The sequence below is a fragment of the Notolepis coatsorum genome (assembly GCF_963971535.1).
Source record: "Notolepis coatsorum genome assembly, chromosome: 1".
Taxonomy (NCBI): domain Eukaryota; kingdom Metazoa; phylum Chordata; class Actinopteri; order Aulopiformes; family Paralepididae; genus Notolepis; species Notolepis coatsorum.
The window spans coordinates 228,805,975-228,832,334 of NC_140165.1; the positions used below are offsets into that span (position 1 = coordinate 228,805,975).

The following is a 26,360-nucleotide window of genomic DNA, read 5'->3' on the forward strand; positions in this document are numbered from 1 at the left end:
CGCCATTGAGTACGTCACTGTGCGCGTCTCTGTTGGTAAGACTTCCGTGAGCTGTTCAGGTCCATATGATGGATCTGTTTCAGGGAGTGGTCAGGGCTCCTCCTCACGAAGCTCCTACTCGGGCCTTCTGTGAGTTAGGACTCTCCTTCCCTGTGAGGGAGCCTCCTCAGAGTTCAGAGCCTCCTCCTCAGATTGTCAAGGTGAGTAGAACTTCAAAAAGGAGTCCTGCTCTATTGTGTGTGTATTCGATTAAATTCGATTATTGAGTGTGTATTGGTTCAGTGCCTCCTCCTCGGAGAGCCCTAACCCAAAATATTACATGGCTCAATGTTGCAATATATTCTTTTCAATCTATACAGCTCGCGTGGGAAGTCTCTCTGGGGATTTCCGTCTCCTCCCTATGGGAGGGTGGTGGGATGTAAAAATGTAAAAAAAAATTACCCTCAGCGTCGTCACGAGGGATTCATGTCAGTCTGTGTTCTTTCTTTTTTGAATAAAAAGAGGAAGGTACATGAAGCACGACGGCTCCGTGTCGTTCTCCCAGGCGACTTGGAGGAACAATGTTTGGTGTCTTGCTAGACTATCCATTGATGTGTTTGGGTCTCGATGCATACATAGTGCTGGCTCAGGTGTGTTTCTGTGACAGAATCACACAGGGGCTAAGTGCGCCTTGGTTGCTTGTTAAAACAGCGTTTTTATAGGGCAACTGGGATGGAGTTTTGTCTCTTCCGAGCGCCAGTTTACTAGGTTGTCTCGATGAATTCTCGTTCATATCTGGGGGATGTTAAAGATCTGAACATAGGTAGAGGGGTCTCACACCCTTGGGGTGGGCCACTGAGCACGGTCTAAATGGGGACCGTCTGGGTGGCGCCCTCTTTTCATGTTTTAGATCGACACGCATACCTACCCCCTCTCCTGGAGTGGGCATGTCGGCGTGGTTAGGACACAGGACTGGTCTGGTCACGCTGGTCCAGGTCAGTTAACCCGTTGTCCGCCGGGGATGCAGATCTGCTGTTCTGGTACCCTGAGGGACTTGTGCTTTTTTCGGGGGGAAAAATGCCGGGTCGGTCCGGGTGTCACAGGGTTAGGCGTAGAGATGTTCCGATACCATTTTTTCCTTTCCGATCCGATTCCGATACCTAAGCTTTGGGTATCGGCCGATACCGATACTTATCCGATACCAGTGCATACATAAAAAAAAAAAAAAACGATATTATATAATTTTTTTATAAATATATATATATATATATTTTTTTTTAACAAATACTGTTTTATATATACTGTTTTTTAGTCATAACTAGAAAGTAATGGTATTTATTCAACAACAGGTGATTGTATAGATTTGTATTAGTATCATTAATCAATGAGTATGGGGCTTCAGCACTGCAGATATACCCTACTCCAATGATCCACACGGACATTATACGTTGCTGCACTCGCTACCCACTGGCTCTGCAGATATACCCTACTCAGTCTGTCTACAAGGCTCCGTTCAGTAGCAGTCGTATCTGTTGTGATTTTTGCACAATAAATATTCAACATTCTCTTTTGAGACTCCGCCTCAGACTCTTATCATTTGGCACTAAAAGCTAAACATTGTCGCCGATATGGCTGTCCGCAACATGTCATTAATTGTGTACGCGACGTGCAATTGTGCAATGACGACGTTACCGTTAGCTAGCATGAGCTACCGGTATATGGGAATACCATAGAAGACTGTAACGTTACTGGTGACATTGTGATTTAACTTGGAATACTCCTTTGCCAACTTGCTGTACTTTGCTTGCAGGTCTGCAGCCATTATTGCTGGATTATATGAATAGCCCCAACTTTAGCCAAGGTAATGTTAAAGCTAGCTTTCGGTTAGCTGACGCTAATAACACCAGCCACCAAGCGAACCCATGAGCTCTCCGTCAACACCGCTCTGTCGGGACGATGACATTTAAGAAAGTATCTGCTGTTAAAATGACAAATGGCATTGACACTTTAATCGATTAAGCACACGTTTGTTTTATAATGCTTACTCAACAGACCACAGTGTTGTTGATAAATTATGTCATATGGTATCGGAGCGCAGCATTAGAGGGTACTCGCCGATACCGATACCAGCATTTTAGCCAGTATCGGCGGCTTTTCCGATACCAGTATCGGTATCAGAACAACTCTAGTTAGGCGTTATGGAGACCCTTTGTTGGGTACATGTTGTACTCTGCACTATCGTAATGGCTTACGGCCATGCCAACCTGTACACGCCCGATCTCGTTCGATCTCGGACGCTACGCAGGTTCGGTCCTGGTTAGTACTTGGTTGGGAGACCGCCTGGGAATACCAAGTGCGGTGTGCTTAGGGCTGGTTCTCCATTATTTTCGCTCCTCTCTCACGAAGAGGGGGCTGTTGGGGTGGTCTTGGACCTCCTCTGGTAACCCTGTGCTTCCCGTGCCGCCGGGCCCGGTCCGAAGTAAAGTTTCGTTGATACCGTAGGCCTGGGATAACCCTTTTTTGAAAACTGAAACACTTGTACTGCGGTATAGCCAGTGTATGCCCGCAGGTGTGTTTTGGAGTTTTTTCTTGAGGGGTTATAGGAACAACCACCGCATATGGTAACGACAGGGTGGTTGGTTCCCTGGTGTGTTGGAGCAGAGTCAACTCCCGGGTTACCCGGTTGAGTGTGCCCCTGCACGTTCATGACGTCTGCCAATCATGTCAGCCTTCTCTGCCTCAACCCCTCTGGGTGGTTTTTTTTTAATGGAGGCTTTGTCATGGTGATCAACAACGCCAGCATATGCCCCTTCCGCCGGGGGGGCTGTTTTCAGCTGACTCCTTTGGCGCCTGTCTCGTCCGCAGTGCTCCAGGCTCAGGTTACAGCCTGTTGCCTGGTTTTCCCCGGTGCGCTGCCTGCTTCCGTTGGTTAACCTTTTTTGTGTGCTTACGGCCATGCTGACTGCCTGTTCTGCAGGGTCAGTGTGCCAGGCGGTGTGCTATTGGGGGGATGGTAAATGGCTGCTTTTTTTTTTTTATCCAAAGCGCTTTACAATTTGTTACTCACATTTTTACCCATTCACTCACACATTCACACACCGACGGCGGAGGCAACCATGCAAGGTGCCAACCTGCTCATCGGGAGCAATTAGGGGTTAAGTGTCGTGCTCAAGGACACATCGACATGCTGCCCGGGAGGAGCGGGAATCGAACCGGGAACCTCCGGATTGCCAGACGACTGCTCTACCTCCCGAGCCACTGTCGGGGAAAGGGCCCGCTCTTGGAGGGGCCTTATCCGAATACGCTGGCGATGTGGGGGGCGGTGTCACTAAGTGACCACCTGGTGGGGTCTTGATGCCTGGCGTCATTGACCTCTCCGGGCCCCCGTTTTCCAGGGGATCCAGTCCCTTCTGTGGGGTTGGGTCTTCCTTCGCGCTCTGCTGCTACGCTCTTAACCCCGTGTTTTCTGGGGGCAGTAATGAGGTTGTTCCTTCCATTCGTTCCCAGGTGGCATGCGGGTTGTGCGTGTGTGTAGTCGTGGGGTCAAGCCACGGTCTGCTCACCCTGTGCGTTGAGTTGCTTGAGTGCCTCTTCGCACGGTCGGATCCGTCGCCCTCCCGTCAGCCTCCAATAGGGAGGATATCCTCCATTAGGGAGGGTCGGGGGGGCTCGGTCCTCCCCGATCTGATGGTTGTGGGGGGCCTCAGCGGGGTACATTTGTCGGGCTATGGCTCTCGCTCAGCCTCCCTTGTGCAGTCGTGACGCTGAGTGAGATCCATTACGAAACAGAACGATAGGTTATAACTATAACCAAGTTCTGTGAGTAATGGTGACGCTCAGCGTCAGGCGCCGCTGCGGCCCTTGATCTCACCTTGTGGTGAAAGCTTGGGAAGGAGGCGAGTAGGTGACCACACACCTGCTTATGAAGGTAAGCTGATAGGGGTGTGGCCAGACGAATGTTGGGATGTAAAGGTACATTGTGGAATTTTTTATTCAGTGCGCATGCACGAGTGAAGTATAGTGCAGTCGTGACGCTGAGCGTCAACATTACTCACAGAACTTGGTTATAGTTATAACCTATCGTTTACGTCATTTCTTAGTCTGTTTCTTTCTAGTTTGAGTTCAGTCACGTGGGCTTGGAGTTCACTGCTCGTGCTTTTGGTAAGCTTTGACTGACTTTTACGAAACTCAGAGCATTTTTTGTCTCTGGCTTTCATAGCGGTCAGTATTTCAGTGTGCATCCACGGCTCAGCGCGATTTTTTACCCTGGTGGTTCTTAGGGGGGCCATGTTGTTTAGTATTGTTGAGAATTTGGTTTTGAAGCCAAGCCAGGTTTCTTCAACCAGTGTACCATTGAGTTCATCTGACCAGTCCAGGCTCTCCAGTTCATGGTTAAAGGCCTCGCTAGAGTAGGTTTTGAGGTCTCTTTTGGACCTATTTCCTTAATCACATGTCAGATCTCATGGTCTCCTGGCCTGACAGCGTGCAAGCACATGGATGTCTGGTTATGATGGGAGGTATTTTAGGATTGTGTCCGTAACAACTCATTAAGATGGACAGACTAAAGATGCTTTGGTACTAATTGGAGCTGCAGGGTGGACGGTTGCCACACTCTCCCCAGAATAATTGGTACTAATTGGAAGAATGTAGGAAGAATCTTCCCACCCAGGTCACAGAGCCATCTGTCTGTCTGTCTCTCTCTGTCTCTTGCCAAGGAATGCTGAGCCATCCTGGTCGTCGGCCCCTTAGACGGCAGAGCGACTAGAGTGCCCCCTCAGATGCTGTCGCAGACACATCCCTTTCACCAAAACACCATGCTTGGATAAACAGATAAACAAAACACAGGATGTCCTCGGCTGGTTGAAGTGGAGCTAGGTAGCCAGCAGGCTAAATGGTCCCGACGCTCGGCTGGTTGAAGTGGAGCTAGGTAGCCAGCAGGCTAAATGGTCCCGACGCTCGGCTGGTTGAAGTGGAGCTAGGTAGCCAGCAGGCTAAATGGTCCCGATGCTCGGCTGGTTGAAGTGGAGCTAGGTAGCCAGCAGGCTAAATGGTCCCGACGCTCGGCTGGTTGAAGTGGAGCTAGGTAGCCAGCAGGCTAAATGCTCCGCGACGCTGAACTGCCTGCGCCGGTCTGTCTGTCGAAGACCGAGGGAACCGCATCAGGCTTCAGCTGATTAGTGGTCTTCTGGACAAACCTCCCACCCCCAACAACATAATCCGAGGCAATGAAGTGTTCGCTGCAGATCTTCATTCCCTGTCCAACAGGCTGATCGCGCTGCCTGAGTGCAGCCAGCCTGAGTGCAGCCAGCCTGAGCCAACGTGCCAACAACACTGTTTTTTTCACTGGTACTTTGTGGAAATTAACTAACTTTCCTCTCTCTTTCACACGGTAAAATTAGTTTGAACAGCCAGGAGCAATACAAAAAGAACCACCGCGGTCCCGTTGTTTTGTAGGCAACATTTTATTTACTGACTGACCCGACAATCCATGTTCACTATAGGCAGCTAACCAGCAGTGTATACACCAAACCAACACCGTGACGTCAGCAACAAAATGGCGCCGCCCATGGCGAAAACAGGGAAATTATATTTGATTTTTCAGACAAATAAGCAGGATTTCACATTTTATTATAGGACCCTGTCTTACACAAGGTACACAACAAACAAACTAGGATCACATTGTTCAATGCTTCATCTCCCCTTTAATACAATACTTTCTCTCTTAATCACATTCAATCACACTGAGTCATACATTTAAGGGAAGACGAGTAGGAGAGGAGAGAGGGATGGAGAGCGAGGGGAGGTAAAGAGGAAGATATGAAGGAATGGACAGAGAGGGAAGAGGAAGTGGGATGGGGGAGAAAAGAGGGGGGAGAGAGGGATGGAGAAAGAAGGAGGGAGGGAGAAAGAAGGAGGGAATGTCTTCCTGTCTGTCACATACTGTATCTCTGTCTGTCTGCGTGCATGTCTTCCTGTCTGTCACATACTGTATATCGGGAACCGTTCATCCGATCGGTTTAACGCTTGGCAGGTGTATTGTCTGGTGTCGAATTGGGTCAAACATGCACGCCCCAAAAGCACTGCACTAGTATAATGAATGTTTTATACAATTTTGTTATCTCTGTCCTCAGAGACTGGGGTGAAACTAAAACGTTTAAAATGTATCTCTCTCTGGTAACAATCTGAACTAACCCCTAATTAATCTCTCTCTGGTAACAATCTGAACTAACCCCTAAGTAATCCCTCTCTGGTAGTTTGTATCTGAACTAATCCCTCTCTGGTAACAATCTGAACTAATCCCTAAATAATCCCTCTCTGGTAGTTTGTATCTGAACTAACGCCTAACTAATCCCTCTCTGGTCATTTGTATCTGAACTCATCCCTAACTAATCCCTCTCTGGTAGTTTGTATCTGAACTCATCCCTAACTAATCCCTCTCTGGTAGTTTGTATCTGACCTCATCCCTAACTAATCCCTCTCTGGTAGTTTGTATCTGAACTAATCCCTAACTAATCCCTCTCTGGTAATTTGTATCAGAACTAATCCCTAACGAATCCCTCTCTGGTAATTTGTATCTGAAATATATCCCTCTCTGGTAATTTGTATCAGAACTAATCCCTCTCTGGTCGTTTGTATCTGAACTAACGCCTAACTAATCCCTCTCTGGTAGTTTGTATCTGAACTAATCCCTAACTAATCCCTCTCTGGTAGTTTGTATCTGAACTAATCTCTAACTAATCCCTCTCTGGTCATTTGTATCTGAAATAATCCCTCTCTGGTAGTTTGCATCTGAACTAATCCCTAACTAATCCCTCTCTGGTAAACACTATGAACTAATGCTTATTGCTTAACCAATCACTCTCTTTTAACAATCTGAACTAATACCTACCTAATCCCTCTCTGGTAACTGGTACCAGCTTGCATTAGATTGGGCCGGGTCTCGCTGGGGTTTTGGTCGTGCAGTGACAGCTGGTATAATTCTCAGCGTGTTGTTTTGGCATCAGTCACACTCACTTGGGGCCTATTTATAAACAGCCTCCTCCTCCCTGACCTGCTCCGGGATCACATTCCACATGGGACACAAGTGATATTGATATAGGGATTCACTTCAGTAGCACTCCACTGCATTGCTGTGCTGCAAAAAAATAAATCAATATTAGCAAAACACAGCATATCCACCGGCAGTGGTGGCCTTAGAATACGTATTTGCAAAAAGCAAAACTCCATTCTAGAACTAGATTGTTCAGTGATATACTGGGATCAGAAATGTCCCTGGTGTTTATAACGTACAGTACAGTGGCCCAATTTCCAAACCGAACAGTAAACCCTGATTCTGACAAAGCACACTCTACACACACCGACTGGGTGGGAGATCCTGTGACATCACACACAACTAAGAATTTGTTCTATCACAAAACAGCTGAATCAGTTCAGGTATAAGACTTGTAAAAACGTGTATTGTCCACCCTTGCCTTGAAAGACTACAAGAAACATAAAATATTTACAGGGAAAAGACGGTGTGGCTCTTGAGTTCAATTTTAATGAATGCACACAGAATTTACATAACTTATTAGATGGTAATATAGCAGTATATAGAAAGCTTGGTGCATTACTAAAGACCTGGATGTGTTACTAAAGACCAAGACCTGGATGCATTACTAAACATCTGGATGTGTTACTAAAGACCTGGACGCGCTACTAAACACCTGGATGTGTTACTAAAGACCTGGACGCGCTACTAAACACCTGGATGTCTTACTAAAGACCTGGATGTGTTACTAAAGACCTGGATGTGTTACTAAAGACCTGGATGTGTTACTAAAGACCTGGATGCGTTACTAAACACCTGGATGTGTTACTAAAGACCTGGATGCGTTACTAAACACCTGGATGTGTTACTAAAGACCTGGATGCGTTACTAAACACCTGGATGTGTTACTAAAGACCTGGATGCGTTACTAAACACCTGGATGTGTTACTAAAGACCTGGATGTGGTAAACACCTGGATGTGTTACTAAACACCTGGATGCGTTACTAAACACCTGGATGTGTTACTAAAGACCTGGATGCGTTACTAAACAACACCTGGATGTGTTACTAAAGACCTGGATGCGTTACTAAAGACCTGGACACGCTACTAAAGACCTGAGTGCGTGCAAGGTGGACAGGCACGGGACTATATAACAGCTGACCAAACAACAAACACAATGCCAGACTGCTAGCGAGGCCTGCTAACACAGCAAAACAGCTTTCAGCTGTACACATTAATAATCTATATATACTCAACTGTATTTGAAATGGTATTGGGCTTTTTTAAATTCCTCAACATCATCATCCCTTCCCAGCTTCATAGCTACAATACAACCACTAGCTTAGCGGTTATAACGGTCGGATTGAGAAGCGTGAATTGCTCCCGTGCATGATGTGTGGCGGATTATGTTGGCGACACGATGGACACCAATACTGGGACTCGCGATCAGATAATTGGAATATTCTTTTTGGGGTACATCCTAGTGAAGGTAAGGGCTATATGATATCAATCCTCAAAAAACGACCCCCCCCCCCCACCCTTTCATGCATTCATGATGAAACATAATACCGATAATATAGATGTGATTTCAAAATAGCGTGTACAGGCGAGAAACGGCAACGTGTTTAGTGAATTGCACGTATTGCTGCATAGCGTCGTTTTCTGGGATTAGACAGGATTACTCTAAAACTATAGTCATATTCACCACGGTATAAAACGGGAATGTGCTGTATGGATGAAAAAAATATTTCTTTAACACATATTGAGCGATAGATAGTCGATGTCAAATGGGCCATAGTTATAGCCCTGCAAACACCGCCACGTATTCCTATATTTTAGAGTGTCTGCCTTTTAACAACACTTCACGCATATCGCTGTGGCGTCCATTGAGTTAAGTGTACAGTAAGTGTAATATTGACAATGTTGTTTTAAATGTAAAAGTCCAAGAAGATGGTACTGTCACTCTGTCAATCTGTGCTCAGTGATGCAGTGAGGCACAGAGATACATTGTAAAGTCTGATGGCTGTCGGAATGAAGGACTTCCTGAACATGCTCCTCCTGTCCGCCAAGTCTGTGTATAGTGGGTGGGAGGGGTTTTCCCTGATGGCATGGAGCTTAGCAAGGCTCCTCCTCTCCGCCACCACTGCTAGAGAGTCCAGCTCCACCCCTACCACGTTACTGGCATTCCTGACCAGCTTATCCAGCCTGTTTGCGTCCCCCGCTCTCAGTCCGCTGCCCCAGCAGGTCACAGCGTACAAGAAGGCGCCCGCCACCACCAACTCGTAGAACATCCTCAACATCCTTGTACAGACGTTGAAGGATCTCAGCCTTCTGAGGAATAATAATAATAATAATAATAGAGGCTTATAAATAATACTTACCTTCATGTAGTTAACAAACACGTGAGGGATTTGCTTTTCCCTGCAACGCCATCAGTCACATCGTCCGAAATCCAGCTTGAGGATCACAGTTTTAGTTACCATAACTTATAATGATTGACAATAATGCACCGTATTCCAGTAAAACGTTGGTCTTTCACTTGGCATCGTGGGGAAGGACATTAGCCTATATTTTAAGAAGCACATAAAGGGCCAGTATGAAGTGCTTTGGGCCACAATACATTACAAATTAAAAGTAAAGAAAAAATTATGTAATTTTTATGTAATCGTACGTTCATTCTTTTTTTTGCAGCCCAGGCGGCCCATAGCATGTAACAGTCACTTTGGTTGCAGTGCCGTGTTTGGTCACCGGGTGGCGCTCCATTGTTTGTGCCTAATGTAGCTACAGGTTTGGTTTTATTTAACCTGAGCCAGTGTTTTCACTTCCTGCTTCACCTGACATCTTACAGCAGCATCAAGCTTCAACTTGTTGTCATAATTGGTTCTCTAGTAAGTAACGATGTGGCTAGTGTAGTGATCACCATTGTATTTATATAGTTGTGTACATCGTATAGTAGTAGTCATCTTTTTATATTGTTGTTAATAAACTGGTATGTACAGAATCCCAGAAGATACAACGTCTGGTGGGCTACTTCTATCCTGGTGCTATTGTTTTCGTTCTGACAAGTTGACATTCACACAGCCAGACACCGTTACAAGCATAGCGGCCCTTCTGGCATGTGTGCACCTGCACCGTGCCATATGGCCAGTACGTCACTGATTCCTGAGCATGTTCTTCCCCAAAAGAGAAAAGTGCGGTCAAATGAATACTCTACCCACAATGTAGCCTAACCATAATGTGAGTTCCAGACTCTTTCAAAATCAATGGTTCAATTATCATTTTGAAAGCATGCAATTGGTCCACTGATGGATCTTGATATTTGTCTAGTCTAGTGTGTTCATTAGATGGGTGAAATCCTCTTTCAGTGCCTCTGTGCCCGTTTCTTAGGCAGTTAGCCTCTCTGGTATGCACGCCATTAGCGTTAGCCACGCTTAGGCCTCTTTGCTTTTGGAAAGAATGATAAAAAAGATATATAATAAATCAATTAAATATTATAATTTGTATATCTTTTTTTGCATTCGACTAAGAGGTTGGCAGTCGTCTATGGCTCCTTTATATCGATTAGTCGCCTATTCGACTAATCCGGGTCAGCCTTAGTAGACATGGTTGTTAATTGTATGAGATTGAGCGCTTGTTTCTAAAAGCACACGAATTTGGCACAATATACAGTAGCCTTAGAGTCTCAGAGTTTTAAAGATTAGAGCTGGTACCTTATTCTCTGACTGTGAGCAATATAGCACTCAAATGACAGCAGAAGGATAAAGTAATGGAATATGACATGGGAAGACATGACCATTTGACACTGTGAAATAGTTCTGTCAGTCAAGTAGCGATCACTGGGATTAGTTTTTTGTCTTCTATTTTAGGAAGCATGGAACTGTATTTAAAATTCGACACATTTTTCCAGCCTAATAAAAATGTGTGTCGCTCCCTATATAAGTACTGTACCTAGTTTAGTTTAGTTTATTTATTTAGCACATTATTAAAAAAAAAAAAAAAAAAAAAAAGTGCTAGGAGGGAACGAAGCCCAAAGGGCTTGTACAAAGTTCCACTCCCATCTCATTGTCCATAAACAATATGAACGAATTACATGTGTAGCATGGTCTACAAAATCAACTACAAAACAGGAACAGAGACATAAGGCAGACACTATAGCGAAAACATGGAAGATTGACACGAGTCAGTAACAAGAACATTTTTTTTTTTTTTTTTTTTTTAGTACAAGAGGGCAAAGAAGAGGAGAATAACATGTTAACGGTATATAATGAGGAAAATGAAACAAGCAGTCATACTAACAGATGTAACACTGATGCACAAGAGTAACTTAATGGTGATGGTGATTTAATTATGATGAAATTCAATTAGATTTTTAATTGTTTTTTGAATATTGATAAGGAGGTTGTTGACCTTAATGATGAATTTAGAGTGTTCCAGAGTTTAGGACCTCTAAAGCTAATGTTGAATTGATGGCTAGATGTCCGACAGAAAGGTAAGTGGAGTTTATAGCTATGGTTTGTTGGATATGAGTGAAATTCTGATGAAAAGATGAAGAAACTATGGAAGGTATCAGGAAGATCTTGCCTATTGTTAATGAACTTGAATATGAATGAGCATGTTTGAAAGGTATTAAGTTTGTCAATTGATAGTAGAGAATATTTGTGGAACAGAGGTGCAGATGCAGGTGCAGTACGTATACGTTCATGTTCACAACTTCTCACATAACTCAATGTAGAGGCAGCCCCTGTGTGTCACCAAAGACTGCTCATGCTGCCGTCATCCTGATAACAGAAAGACTAACGAGATCTGACTCCTTCTATAACCAATCGGGCATATAGACCCTCACTGTTTATTCTTCTCATATTCAGATCAAATTGTATTGCCTACAATACAATAATAATAATAATAATAATAGGTCTCGTTATTTATGTCTTTCTACTATTACCCTAGAGCCTATACCTGTACCTCCCCTCCCCCCTCCCCTATGCTGCTATGATGCCCAGATTTCACCATGGGGATCAATAAAGGAATATCTTATCTTATCTTAAGTAGTTTTGTTGTTGCAGTCATCTTTAGCGTAACACATTTATCCACTGAAGAGTGCTTCATCTCCTCATCATATAGACTGTCTCTGATACCACATTCTGATCTAAGATAAGATAAAATATTGCTTCATTGATCCCCTTGGGGAAATTCAGGCATCATAGCAGCATGGGGGAGGGGGGAGGGGAGGTACAGGTATGGGCAGGGTAATAGTAGAAAGACATAAATATAATTATAATTATAATATAATTAACTCTGAATATAAGAATATGATAAAGTAAACAGTGTAATCAAAGGTGAAGATGAGGGTCTGTATGCCCTATCAGATATAGTATAATGTTACAATAAATATGGGCAATAAAGAATTTGAATCTCAATATATACTATGAATAAGGTAAAGTAAATAGTATAGGTGCAGTATATGAAGGTACACTAACTGGCATGATATACGTCATACATTAAAGGTTGTAGTCCGTGCAGGTTTTGGTGGTTAAAAGTCAGACATACTTAGTGGTCAGACGTTCCTAGTAGTTCTCAAGTTCTGCCAACGTTAGTGGTTGAAGAAACACAGCAGAATAAAAGCAGTCTGTTTGGCAGGTTTCACTGCGTGGGTATTTTGATTGTCTCTAATTTCCCTGATCCGTTTGGTCTCTGTGTGGGATCTAATGTCAACATTGTTATTTGAGGCTTTCTCAAAGCATGCCCTTCATGAAACATTTGCCTTCTCCAAAATCAATAAATGTGATTGTTTTTATATCATGTATCTGATATTTGTGTGGTTTATTGAAAATGTCTCAACCTTGCTCGGGGCTATTTATGGGGATTGAATGATGAGATGGCAGATACTAGAGCAGGGGTTATTTGAGGTTAAATTGTCCATGCTCATGTATATTGCTATCCGCGTCATGTGGGGATTATCAGAAGTAGGCCTACAGTGTGAGCCAGTTGTATTGGAGCTCATTGATGGTAATACCTGGTGCTAATCATGTCAAACATCTATTGGTCATATATAGTGCTGCTTCACCAAAAAGGTAACTAATGAAGGTAATGATGGAGTGGTGGTAGTAGTAGTAGTAGTAGTAGTAGTAGTAGTAGTAGTAGTAGTAGTAGTAGTAGTAGTAGTAGTAGTAGTAGTAGCAGCAGTAGTAGTAGTAGTAGTAGTAGTAGTAGTAGTAGTAGTAGTAGTAGTAGTAGTAGTAGTAGTAGTAGTAGTAGTAGCAGCAGTATGGCAAGCCGTTTTAACATTTATTCCCATTTTCTAGCTAGCTGGGTACCTAGCTAGCTCATTCACAAGGACAATTTTGCGAATGAACTAGCTGGGTACCCAACTAGCTCATTCGCAAAGATGACCTAGCTAGCTGGGTACCCAGCTAGTTCAATCACAAAGACACATTCGCGAATGAGCTAGCTCACTACCTAGGTTGCAGATATGTCTTTGCGAATGAGCTAGCTGGGTACCCAGCTAGCTAGGTTGTCCTTGCGAATCAACTAGCTGGGTAGCTAGCTAGCTCATTCGCAAGGACCATTTTGTGAATGAGCTAGTTGGTTAACCAGCTAGCTGATGGTGTTTGGGGGCGGAGGGTGTTTGGGGGTGGAACGGAGGGCTGTATTGGGGCGGAGCAGAGGGTGTTTGGGGGTGGAGGGTGGTTCTGTCAGCTCATTGGTTGACAGAAATGACCAGGTTTGTAAACAAAAATGATATTTATTAACATAAAGGAAGCACAATATGGTAACTCAAGGGTGAGCCAAGGCTTAATGTGTCACAGCAGCACAAACATTCCCCACATTTAACATTCACAAACACTGCATAACGTTAAACACTAAAACTACGATACCCAGAGCTCATTGCGCAAACCGGAAGCGAACATACGTCATCTTTCCTCGCCACGTCCTTTAACGATTCCTCACCGGCAACTTATCTAATTTAAAAGAAAATTAAAACATCTTTTCAAAATCTTTCTTCACATCTAGATTTGTAAATTCCACATAACCTTAGATGTTGTTCTTTAAACATTACGTAGGCCCCTTACCCGCTCGCGAATTGCACGCCACCCCATACGTTAGGCTAAAACCAAAGATTTTCGTCCATCAGCCCGTTTTAAACAGCGTAAATACGACATTTCTCTCCGTTCTTAAAGCAATCAACTTATATACGCCAACTCCCGCACACCTTAGCTAGTAGCCCTGCGTTTTTAACAACAATCCGACGGTCGCAACATAACGCATAATATTAGCTAAAACCAAAGATTTTCGTCCATCAGCCCGTTTTAAACAGCGTAAATACGACATTTCTCTCCGTTTTAAAGCAATCAACTTATATACGCCAACTCCCGCACACCTTAGCTAGTATCCCTCCGTTTTTAACAACAATCCAAGGTCGCAACATATTTTAAAACACATAGTTTGTTTAGCTGGGGACTATAAACAGAACCATGGTGCACGGAAAGGGCTGTAGCGTATTTCTGTATGCCTAGCCCTGCCCCCAGACTTCAGAATGACCCAATCAAATGTGCCCTATCATTGAAATGCAAATACCAGCAGCTACGTCATGTACCACGCCCCTAGACGTCCGCCCCCAGACGTTGCTACTCATCCCAGCTAGTTCATTCGCAGGTTGCGAATGAACTAGCTGGGTACCCAACTAGCTCATTCGCAAAATGATCCTTGCGAATGAACTAGCTGGGTACCCAGCTAGCTAGGTCATCTTTGCGAATGAACTAGTTGGGTACCCAGCTAGCTAGGTCATCTTTGCGAATGAACTAGTTGGGTACCCAGCTAGTTCATTCGCAAAATGGTCCTTGCGAATGAACTAGCTGGGTACCCAGCTAGCTAGGTCATCTTTGCGAATGAACTAGTTGGGTACCCAGCTAGTTCATTCGCAAAATGGTCCTTGCGAATGAGCTAGCTGGGTACCCAGCTAGCTAATGTGTCAGCTAGCTGGGTACCCAGCTAGCTCATTCGCAAGGACCATTTTGCGAATGAGCTAGCTACTAGCTGAGGCAAAATTTGGTGTAAAGCCTATGGGACAAAGCCGGCTAGTTAACTAGCTAAGACACATGCTACCTAGCTAGCTGGGTACCCAGCTAGCTGACACATTTGCAACCTAGGTAGTGAGCTAGCTCATTCGCAAATGTGTCTTTGCGAATGAACTAGCTGGGTACCCAGCTAGCTAGGTCATCTTTGCGAATGAGCTAGTTGGGTACCTAGCTAGTTCATTCGCAAAATTGTTCCTGTGAATGAGCTAGCTAGGTACCCAGCTAGTTCATTCGCAAAGACACATTAGCTAGCTGGGTACCCAGCTAGCTAGGTCATCTTTGCGAATGAGCTAGTTGGGTACCCAGCTAGCTCATTCACAAAATTGTCTTTGCGAATGAGCTAGCTGGTTAACGAACTAGCTCATTCACAAATGTGTCCTTGCGAATGAGCTAGCTCGTTAACGAACTAGCTCATTTACACTCTGTTATGCCTGCCCAGCTATACTAGTATGGAGGTGAGGCCTTGCTGGCCTGGTCCTCGCCCCCAAACACCAACACCCCCCGCCCCCAAACACTCATGAATCAGCTAGCTGGTTAACCAACTAGCTCATTCACAAATGTGTCCTTGCAAATGAGCTAGCTAGCTACCCAGCTAGCTGATTCGCAAAGACAAGCTAGCTAGTTGGGTACCCAGCTAGCTAATGTGTCTTTGCGAATGAACTAGCTGGGTACCTAGCTAGCTCATTCACAAGGACTATTTTGTGAATGAGCTAGCTGGGTACCCAGCTAGCTAATGTGTTTTTGCAAATGAACTAGCTGGTTAACCCAACTAGCTCATTCCCAAAATGGTCCTTGTGAATGAGCTAGCTAGGTACCCAGCTAGTTCATTTGCAAAAACACATTAGCTAGCTGGGTACCCAGCTAGTTCATTCGCAAAATGGTCCTTGCGAATGAGCTAGCTGGGTACCCAGCTAGCTAATGTGTCAGCTAGCTGGGTACCCAGCTAGCTCATTCGCAAGGACCATTTTGCGAATGAGCTAGCTACTAGCTGAGGCAAAATTTGGTGTAAAGCCTATGGGACAAAGCCGGCTAGTTAACTAGCTAAGACACGTGCTACCTAGCTAGCTGGGTACCCAGCTAGCTGACACATTTGCAACCTAGGTAGTGAGCTAGCTCATTCGCAAATGTGTCTTTGTGAATGAACTAGTTGGGTACCCAGCTAGTTCATTCGCAAAATTGTCCTTGTGAATGAGCTAGCTAGATCCCCAGCTAGCTAGAAAATGGGAATAAATGTTAAAACGGCTTGCCATAGCAGCAGTAGTAGTAGTAGTAGTAGTAGTAGTAGTAGTAGTAGTAGTAGTAGTAGTAGTAGTAGTAGTAGTAGTAATAGTAATAGTAGTAGTAGTAGTAGTTGTAGCTGAGGGGTACAATTCCCTGACTGTATTGTTAGATATGATATTTAATACCACTACCTCATGTACTTTAACTTCTGGCCACCCAGTACAAGATATAAGTATGATGAACACTTTCCCACCTGATGAAACGAACCAACACAAATGGACCAAATCGAATATTTAATACAGCAAAGGGTGTACACAATATTCACTTAATTACATTTATGATTTGAAATGTTAAGTATGCACTTTTATGGCAAATGAGTATTCGTAGGTAAATCAACATTGAATGTCCAATCTCTGGTTGCGCAGGGAGTAAGTATACAACCTGGAATATTTAGGAAACGATAGCGATAGTACTTAAATAATTATAGCTGGATACACTAAGGGGGGGGGGGGTCCCGCTGGTTGTAAGACAGTAGGAGGGGGGTTAGAGAAGTCGCTGGCGGTATCCCATCTAGCCGACGGTGTCTTGGGAGAATCCAAAGTCTTAGATCCAGTGCCCACAGAACCTGGGGCCGTAGACGAACACAGCTGGACCCTCTGTGGAACGGTATCTGCCGGTCCACAACGGAGAGACGTGGTGCGACCTCACGTGTAGAGCGCCGCCTCACCTGTAGTCCTCTCCGGGGGGTAATTCCAACACTCGACAGTGTTGGCCTTTATCCATGGAATAATCAAAGCACATAAAGCATAATCCAAGAGCCGTGGAAGGCTCGCCGTCGTCGGGTAGAGTAATCCAATATACAGGTCCAGTCGCTCTTGACCCGGAGCTCCTCGGATGCAATCACCACTAGGGGTCTGACCAGCCTGGATAAGCGTCCAGATAACGTCAGGAACGATGGGGGTACTGATAACTGTAGAACTCGAACCGAACGATGCACCATACATAAATAGACTATTATTAGCTTAATAGAATACGTCCAACTCGACGGTATGGTGCCAAACTATGACCATTCAACTATTAATCTACACGATATCTCAATGCCTATTCTGGGCCAAGTAGGCCCTACTACACCGCACGTGCTTCGTGGGGAGGCTTTTGCGTCTGTCACTCTGTTGGAGGGTAAAGAACTGGACTAAAAGAAAGTTCTACTTTACGAGCGTCATATATATATGCGCTATGAACAAATAGTACCACACGTATTTCGCCCGGCATATTACTGCGCGGAACCGGGGGCTGCCTCGACATGTTAGGCGGCACGATTGAACTTGAACCTAGGGGTATGGCAACCTGGCGCCAGGTTCTAGTCCAATGGTAGAATGAAACTATTATGGGCTGTTTAGTAGAAACGGGGATATTCAATGCATATTGTACAAGGAATATACAGGGGATATCAAACGATATACAAATACAATTAAATATATATATATAAATAAATATACATATTCGGTTTAATCTGATCCTTCACAACAGCCGCCCCCTAATTAGTCCCACCTAATTAGCTAAGCAGAGACAGATTAACCGCACTGTCTTCCACTCAAGGTCCGCTGTAAGGTCAGTCAACTCACAAAGTCATAGGGTCATGGTCATCATCGATAGTATCTGGGAGTCGGGGCAGTTCTATGAGCCTCGCCACGGGCCGTGTGTAGGTGCGCCCTTGGACGAGTACTTCAGCTGCTCGGACCTTGCCATCGGCACCGGTGATCACTTTGCTTACGCGGCCAGCCGGCCACATAGCTCTGGGGAGTGACTGGTCAACTATCATGACGACTGTTCCTTCTGTCAAATTGTCTCTCTCTTTTACCCACTTCTGGCGGGTCTGTAGAGACGGTAGGTAGTGAAGTAGGAAGCTGCTCCAAAACTTGTCAGCTAGTACTTGGCTGTACCTCCACATTCTTCGGCCGTTCGCTTCTTTGGGCCTGTACATTGTCTGGGGTAGCGCGGGGTCCAGCCGCCCCATTAGGAGTGTGTTGGGGGTGACTGGGTCGACATCTGCTACATCACTGGAGACGTAACCGAGGGGTTTGGAGTTCAATACTCCCTCGATCTCCGTGAGGACTGTCATTAGGACTTCCTCTACCACAGTCTGGGCTCCGAGTACGGCATACAGGGCTGTCTTTATAGAGCGTACTTCTCGTTCCCAGGTTCCACCGAAGTGGGGTGCGTTCGGGGGATTAAACTGGAAGTCAACCTGGGCTGGAGCGAGGTGGGTCTTAAGTTCTGGGCCCATAGCTTGGAAGCTCTCTCTCAGCTCTCTTTCTCCGCCTTTGAAGTTGGTCCCGTGATCAGACAACAATGTAGACGGTTGTCCTTTCCGTGATATGAATCTCCGGAAGGCCATAAGGAATGAGTCTGTGCTCATGGTCGGAAGGAGCTCGATATGTATCGCTCTGGTGGTCATGCATTTGAATACAATACCCCACCGCTTCTCGGTGCCTCTTCCTCTTTTTATATACAACGGGCCAAAACAGTCCATGCCTGTGGAGTGGAATGGCTTGTCGCCGATTCGGAGGCGACAGGGGGGTAGGTCAGCCATCCGTGGTATGCTGGGCTGCGCGCGCCACTTACGGCAGTCTAGACAGGTTCGCTGGAAGCGCCGTACTGCTTCTCTCCCTTGTAATATCCAATAACGACGTCTGATCTCCGCGAAGACTCTCTCTGCTCCTGCGTGGTGTACATCCTCGTCGTATTTCTTTATGATCAGCTCTGTGACCTTGTGTCTGTAGTGCAAATAATACTGGGGGGTCGCTGCTGGCCTGCTGCCGGAGATCAAAGCCGTCTTTGATCAGGGAGGCGCGGAGCAGCGCACGGCGTCGCCAGTCTATTTTCTTCTCGGCATGCTGCAGGAGTGTGGTGTCTCCTTCTTCCACTCTGGAGTGGAGGCAGCTAGTGGCTGCGGTTCGGTTGAGAGATTTAGCGAGGGGGCCTTGCAATGTCCATCCTAGGCGGGTCTCGACTGCTGCAGGACAGCCTCGGGGACCTGTATGGACCCGGTCAATCGGGACTATGAGTTCTGCATGGTCGGAGCCTATCAACAGGGTCGGGGTAGCGCCGTTTATGAGCGGGATAGGTAATTGGCGCAGGTGCACATATTTATCCATCAACTTGGTGACAGGGTAGGTGTACTGCGAAAGTCCTATTTCTTGGCTGGTGAAAGCATTTGTGATCTTGTACTGTCGCTCTGGCTGCCCATTGGCTGCGATAGTGAAGGAGACATTCTCGCCCTTTATCGTCTTCAAATCTCTTCTTATTGTCCGAATCGTCATTTTGTTCTTGCTCCCCCGCAGTCCCAGTTGAGTCGCAGCGGAGGCGAGCAGAAGGGTCTTCTCTGACCCGTCATCAAGGACGGCGTAAGTGTCCATGACTTTATCCTGGTAGCTCAATGTCACACGGACTACCTTTAAGAGCACTTGAGCTCCGTTGCTGCTGGCGGGGTCAATGTACATGACACTTGCCTTGGTGCCGCTCCGTGGTGCAGGTGTAGGCCGTCTTCCGTTACTATCGTGTAGTATATCTAGATGGGCTCCATCGCACCGGCTGCACCTTTTCTTTAGGCGGCATTCGGCTGCCATGTGGGGCCGCGCACATCGATAACAGCGCCGGTTGGACTTTATCCATTGGCTCACTTCTTCTGCATTCATCTTTGTGAATGTGTCACATTGTGACAGCCAGTGTTCTTTCTCACAGTAGGGACACGCTATCTTCCACTTCTCCTTCCTCGAGGGGGTGCTGTGACTCTTACTGCTCGGTACTGACTCTGATTGGTGCATGACAGTCACCGATCTTCTTCCATCATTTATTCTCCTGGGTCCCTCTCTGGAGCTTGGCGTGCTCCGCCCGAAGGTGTCCAGTCGTAAGCTGCTGACCTCTCTCGCCAGGAAGTCGGCCAGATCAAGGAGGGATGGCTCGGGGCCGTCGGGATCTCGGTAGTCCCTCTGCCGCCGAAAGCGCTCCTGTCTTGCGGGTGGCAGCTTCTCCAAAATCCTCTCAACGTTAGAGTTGGCGTACAGCTCATGCCTGCCCTTCTCCCGTTGAGCTCCCAGCATCCCCACCAGGGACTGCACTTTGATTGACAGGTCATCTAGTGAGCGATTGTCTGTGGCTGGGGGTAGGCGGTCAATATGCCTTATCTCCTGGATTACGTAATCCCATATACGTCCATATCTTTGATCCAGCGCTGCAAGGGCCGCTGTGTATGGGGTCGAGGAGGTAGCATAGGCTAGCGCTATATTGTGTGCTCGCTGTACTTTCAGGTGCTTCAATAATATTGCATACTTGTGGCGTTCATCAATGACATCCGCCAGCATTGTCTCTAAGCACATCCGGAGCTCCGTGTACTGTGCTCGACTCTCATAGACGAAGTCTGGGATTGATGGCGTGGCGTTGTATGACGCCGTGGATGGCGAATACATCGGCGAGCGTTGGGGGAGAGACCTCCTGGGCGAGTCCCCTCTTGCGCCTCGCTGTGGGCCGGTACTGGCAGGGTACCATGGCCCGCTGGTCCAGGTACTGTTCCTCGGGGCTGGTCGTGCGCCGTGCTCACCCGTAAATAGAGTCGGGGGTCTGTAGCGCAGCGCCGCGGGGGTATAGCCTGGACTGTATGGGACCTCCTGGTCCGGTGGAGTACTGTGCTGTCGTCGGGCTTGGTTCTCCTCTTCTCCCTCTTCTTCTTCTATCAAATCTTCCAGATCTTGTAATCGTTTATTTAGCTTCTCCGCAGTGTAGGCCGCTCCTTCCTTGTAGCTGGGTCTCGCTTGGACCGGTATGGGAAGGGGGTCTGCGGGGGGTCTAGACTCGGTCTGTTGGTCAAGTTCAGGGTCGCTTGCTCGTTGCGGTGACGCTGCTCTTGACTGCTGTCTCGACGAGTTCCTTGAGCCCCTGGCGGAGGGAGAGGGAGTTGTCCTTTTGATCAGCTGCTCTATTAGTTGCGCTTGTAGTCTGTCGCGCTCTGCGTCTCTTTGGGCACCGGCAGCGGTGCGCTGGGCGTCGGCGCGGTCTCTTGCCATATTCTCTTCCATCTGGAAGCGTCTCATCTCCAGACTTGTGCGCTGTTCTTCGCTCCGTTGCTGTGCTTGGAGGTGTTCGCGCTCGCTGGTCGCCTGGGCTTGGAGACGTTCGCGCTCGCTAAGCGTCTGTGCTTGGAGCCGATCGCGTTCGGTAGAGGCTGTCAGGCTGACGAGGAACGCCTGTTGTAGTATCCTCTCCGCTTCGCTGGGGGAAGGCGGTAGTGGAGGTGAGCCGCTCCTGCGTGAACCGCTCCTGGGGGTACTCGTTGGGGAGTCCTGGAGCTCTAGTTCCTCGGCGCTCTCCTCTTCTTCTTCCGTGCAGAGTTCTCTCTCTGTAGGGTTGTCTTCCTCCCGGGGCGTGTCGGGGACTACTTCTTTAGTAGTGGCGGGGGGTAAAGGCATGTCAATTCCCTCCTGGTCTCCACCGTGGGCTTGGTCAGTTACATTAGGACCTACTAGGGCCTCTGTGGTCGGGGAAACCTGGTCGTTAAGGTCAGACATAATTTTACTTTCTATTTTTACTACGTTTACCGTTTGTCGAAGGCTAGGTAGTTGACTGACAGTGTAAGCCTCTAAGTACTGAGGTGTCTGTCGTCTGCGCCGCGGGCGTTCTAGGTTAGGAGGATCGTTTCGTGGAGTGTTCATCATAGGCCATTTCGATATTAATAACACTATATTAATATTACACTAGTTACCATCCGGCTCGAAGGACCAATTGTAGCTGAGGGGTACAATTCCCTGACTGTATTGTTAGATATGATATTTAATACCACTACCTCATGTACTTTAACTTCTGGCCACCCAGTACAAGATATAAGTATGATGAACACTTTCCCACCTGATGAAACGAACCAACACAAATGGACCAAATCGAATATTTAATACAGCAAAGGGTGTACACAATATTCACTTAATTACATTTATGATTTGAAATGTTAAGTATGCACTTTTATGGCAAATGAGTATTCGTAGGTAAATCAACATTGAATGTCCAATCTCTGGTTGCGCAGGGAGTAAGTATACAACCTGGAATATTTAGGAAACGATAGCGATAGTACTTAAATAATTATAGCTGGATACACTAAGGGGGGGGGGGGGTCCCGCTGGTTGTAAGACAGTAGGAGGGGGGTTAGAGAAGTCGCTGGCGGTATCCCATCTAGCCGACGGTGTCTTGGGAGAATCCAAAGTCTTAGATCCAGTGCCCACAGAACCTGGGGCCGTAGACGAACACAGCTGGACCCTCTGTGGAACGGTATCTGCCGGTCCACAATGGAGAGACGTGGTGCGACCTCACGTGTAGAGTGCCGCCTCACCTGTAGTCCTCTCCGGGGGGTAATTCCAACACTCGACAGTGTTGGCCTTTATCCATGGAATAATCAAAGCACATAAAGCATAATCCAAGAGCCGTGGAAGGCTCGCCGTCGTCGGGTAGAGTAATCCAATATACAGGTCCAGTCGCTCTTGACCCGGAGCTCCTCGGATGCAATCACCACTAGGGGTCTGACCAGCCTGGATAAGCGTCCAGATAACGTCAGGAACGATGGGGGTACTGATAACTGTAGAACTCGAACCGAACGATGCACCATACATAAATAGACTATTATTAGCTTAATAGAATACGTCCAACTCGACGGTATGGTGCCAAACTATGACCATTCAACTATTAATCTACACGATATCTCAATGCCTATTCTGGGCCAAGTAGGCCCTACTACACCGCACGTGCTTCGTGGGGAGGCTTTTGCGTCTGTCACTCTGTTGGAGGGTAAAGAACTGGACTAAAAGAAAGTTCTACTTTACGAGCGTCATATATATATGCGCTATGAACAAATAGTACCACACGTATTTCGCCCGGCATATTACTGCGCGGAACCGGGGGCTGCCTCGACATGTTAGGCGGCACGATTGAACTTGAACCTAGGGGTATGGCAACCTGGCGCCAGGTTCTAGTCCAATGGTAGAATGAAACTATTATGGGCTGTTTAGTAGAAACGGGGATATTCAATGCATATTGTACAAGGAATATACAGGGGATATCAAACGATATACAAATACAATTAAATATATATATATAAATAAATATACATATTCGGTTTAATCTGATCCTTCACAACAGTAGTAGTAGTAGTACAAATAGTAATAGTAGCAGCAGTAGTAGTAATTGTAGTAGGCTGCTGTTGTAAATGTGAAATAATTCTTAGTTAACATGGCCTGTATGAATACAATTAAGTATTGTAGGATTAGCATCTGATCAGCTAGTTCAGAAATTAAAAAACATATACAATTTCCATTTCCCAAGGCTCCTACTGTATACTGTACAGCATTACCAAGGTTTCAATGTGAAGTAACTCTGTCTGGCTGACATTGGGCCAGCATTCTAAATTGGGTTACTTGGTCAATAGAATCCAAGGCCACCTAACACTAAAAGATGTTCCTAATGGTGAATTCTGAGAAGAATTCCCTCTCCTCCTGGGCAGCGTGTCGATGTGTCCTTGAGCAAGACACCTCTTATCACACAACGTCCCACATATGGGACGCTTTTCGGACTAAAGATATGTACTACATAAGGCTTCAGGCTATGGCTCCGTCTGGATTTGTAAGGCATACCACCTCTGGACTACTAACTACTACAGAAAAACAAGTTTTTCTACAACTCAAGTTCAGACCTATGTTACTCTATTACGTTAGCACTAAAATTGAATTCTCTTTCTGGAATCAGAAACTTCAGAATGTCATCTTTCAAAAGAGACTAGGCTCATGCATGTGCTATAAGTATAAAGTATGTTGTTTTGGTTTGCAAAAAAAGTATGCAGTCCTCATTTCAAGTTCAAAAATTGCCACTTTTCTGCCTGCTTGATAATGTCGAGGTCATTGTCGCAAAATAATTGACCGACACAGAGTTTAAAATACCGAGCCGCCTCGGCGAGCTGTTTTAAACATCAGTGAAGGTCAATTATTTTGCGACAATGATCGAGTATAGCTATACATTATCCCGCTTATTACATGGCTAACTTACTAACAATATACCTAATTTATTTTACATCGACTCGCAACACTGGTTCTGGCTCCGCTCGTCGTTCCGCCCCCTGTCATCGCCGGCAGCTTCCCCGGCAGCAGAACACCGGCAGTGTCTAATTGCACTGAAAAAGTGTGTCAGTGGGCTTGATCACAAGCAAGCATTTCGGCGAATGTGAAAACGCCATGTAATAAGAGACACTTAACTCCTAATTGCTCCCGATGTGCAGGTCAGCACCTTGCATGGTTGCCTCCGCCATCAGTGTGTGAATGTGTGAGTGAATGGGTGAATGTGAGGAACAAATATTGTAAATCGCTTTGGATAAAAGCACTATATAAATGCACCGTTTACCATTTACCATTTCTCGTCTCCCCCCTCCCCTCCCCCCTGTGTCTCTCTCTCCAGGGGTGTGGTGTGTGAGTGGTCTGGAGATGTCTACAGGGAAGGTGACCTTCTTAGAGGTGATGAACGGCTCCACGGTGCTGCTGCCCTGCACCTACTCCTCCTGCATCGGCATCAAGAACCTCTATTTCAACTGGAGCTACAACGATAACGGCACCTTGAATATGGTAGCGCACGCACGCACGCGCACACACACACACACATATGCATTTATATACATACACGTACACATTCACATGTGTTGGAAAGTGCATTTCATTACTTTTGACGGTGAGCTAATGGTCCGTATCCACTTCCAGTCAGAGGTGTAGTCTGACGTCGCTTTGTAGCGCCCGCAAGGTCCACCCGCATAGGGATTTATCATTGGGAAAATGGATTATCGGCTACAATTCTGCCGCATGGATATTGAAAAGCTTTCCATTTTTGCACAAAATGAGTTCCCTTCTATCACTAACATTATTGTTTAAGCATTTTTGGTTGAAATCAAATTAGGCGATTTTCTTTTATGATTAATTGCGAATATTTTCATGTTGAGCTATAGATTGTGGATGAATACGCACAGAAAGGTACACCATACATAATGCTTTATTTGTTTTAAACGAGACGATTTAGAAATGGGCAATGGGGAAATACATTGCGTTGGACAGAGGGTGGAACACGAAAAACGGCAATGACGTAACCACTACACCTCCCTATTATGTAAACTAGCTAGCATGCGGCGGGTATCTCTCTCTCTGCACCTATCTTCTGGTCGGACTCTGGGGAAGACGGCAAATAGCTAATTTCCAAAAAAGTTGTTGTGTTCCTTTAAGGCCATTGCTGGAGAATTACCACGTTACATCGCAATAATGATGGATTGGAATTATGGACCATATCTACCGTAATTTTCGGACTATAAGGCGCACCTGAATATAAGCCGCAGCAGCTAAATTGAATGATGTGTACTATAAGCCGCACTGGACTATAAGCCGAAGTGAATAACAGTGAAGTAAACATCTCACGTGAATAAGTGAATGAACGTCTCGACTCGAGGCGAGTGAATGAATGTCCGTGAAAACCAAGATGGCCGCTCAGCAATAACATAACAGAGCAAGGCATGTCCGGTTGGATACTGGTAAGGTGCTGCCCTCTAGTGGCGGGCGATAAACTCTTCATCCCCCCCAGACAGGAAATCCATAGATTTGCCGCACCGTTATATAAGCAGCAGGGTCGAAAAATGGGAAAAAGGGTGCAGCTTACACCGGTTCCTGACAGGGAGCGAGTGAGCGAACTAGAGAACTAGAAATCGCGCGCGACACTGTCCTGATATGAGGCGGCGCGTGTCCGAGTGTGTCTGTGTGTGTGTTACCTGGAAGCACACGTGGGGGGGGCCTGCGATTCTTGACCAATAAAAAGTGTTTAGGGGCGGGACTCGGCCACGTAATCGCTCAACTAGAGACACAGTGAGCGAATATCTGAGGGGTGGACGACATCGCTGCTCAGTTCGCTGTCGCTCGCGGCAGGTCAGGATAGTCTGATTGAAACGAATACATTTTAATCATTTTCGCAATCACGCTCGCTCGCGTCGCTCCCT

At 46.2% G+C, this 26,360-nt stretch overlaps 1 protein-coding gene across 1 annotated transcript in view; it reads left to right on the plus strand.

Annotated features, from left to right (window-relative positions):
- The window catches only part of scn4ba (sodium channel, voltage-gated, type IV, beta a), a gene marked incomplete at both ends in the record, with an annotated part of 69,603 nt that overhangs the window by 22,554 nt on the left and 20,689 nt on the right, over positions 1–26,360 (plus strand). Inside the window, one exon of the mRNA XM_084317037.1 lies at positions 24,791–24,954. Within this exon, the coding sequence (XP_084173163.1) occupies positions 24,791–24,954 (164 nt within the window). The remainder of the gene's footprint in view (positions 1–24,790; positions 24,955–26,360) is intronic.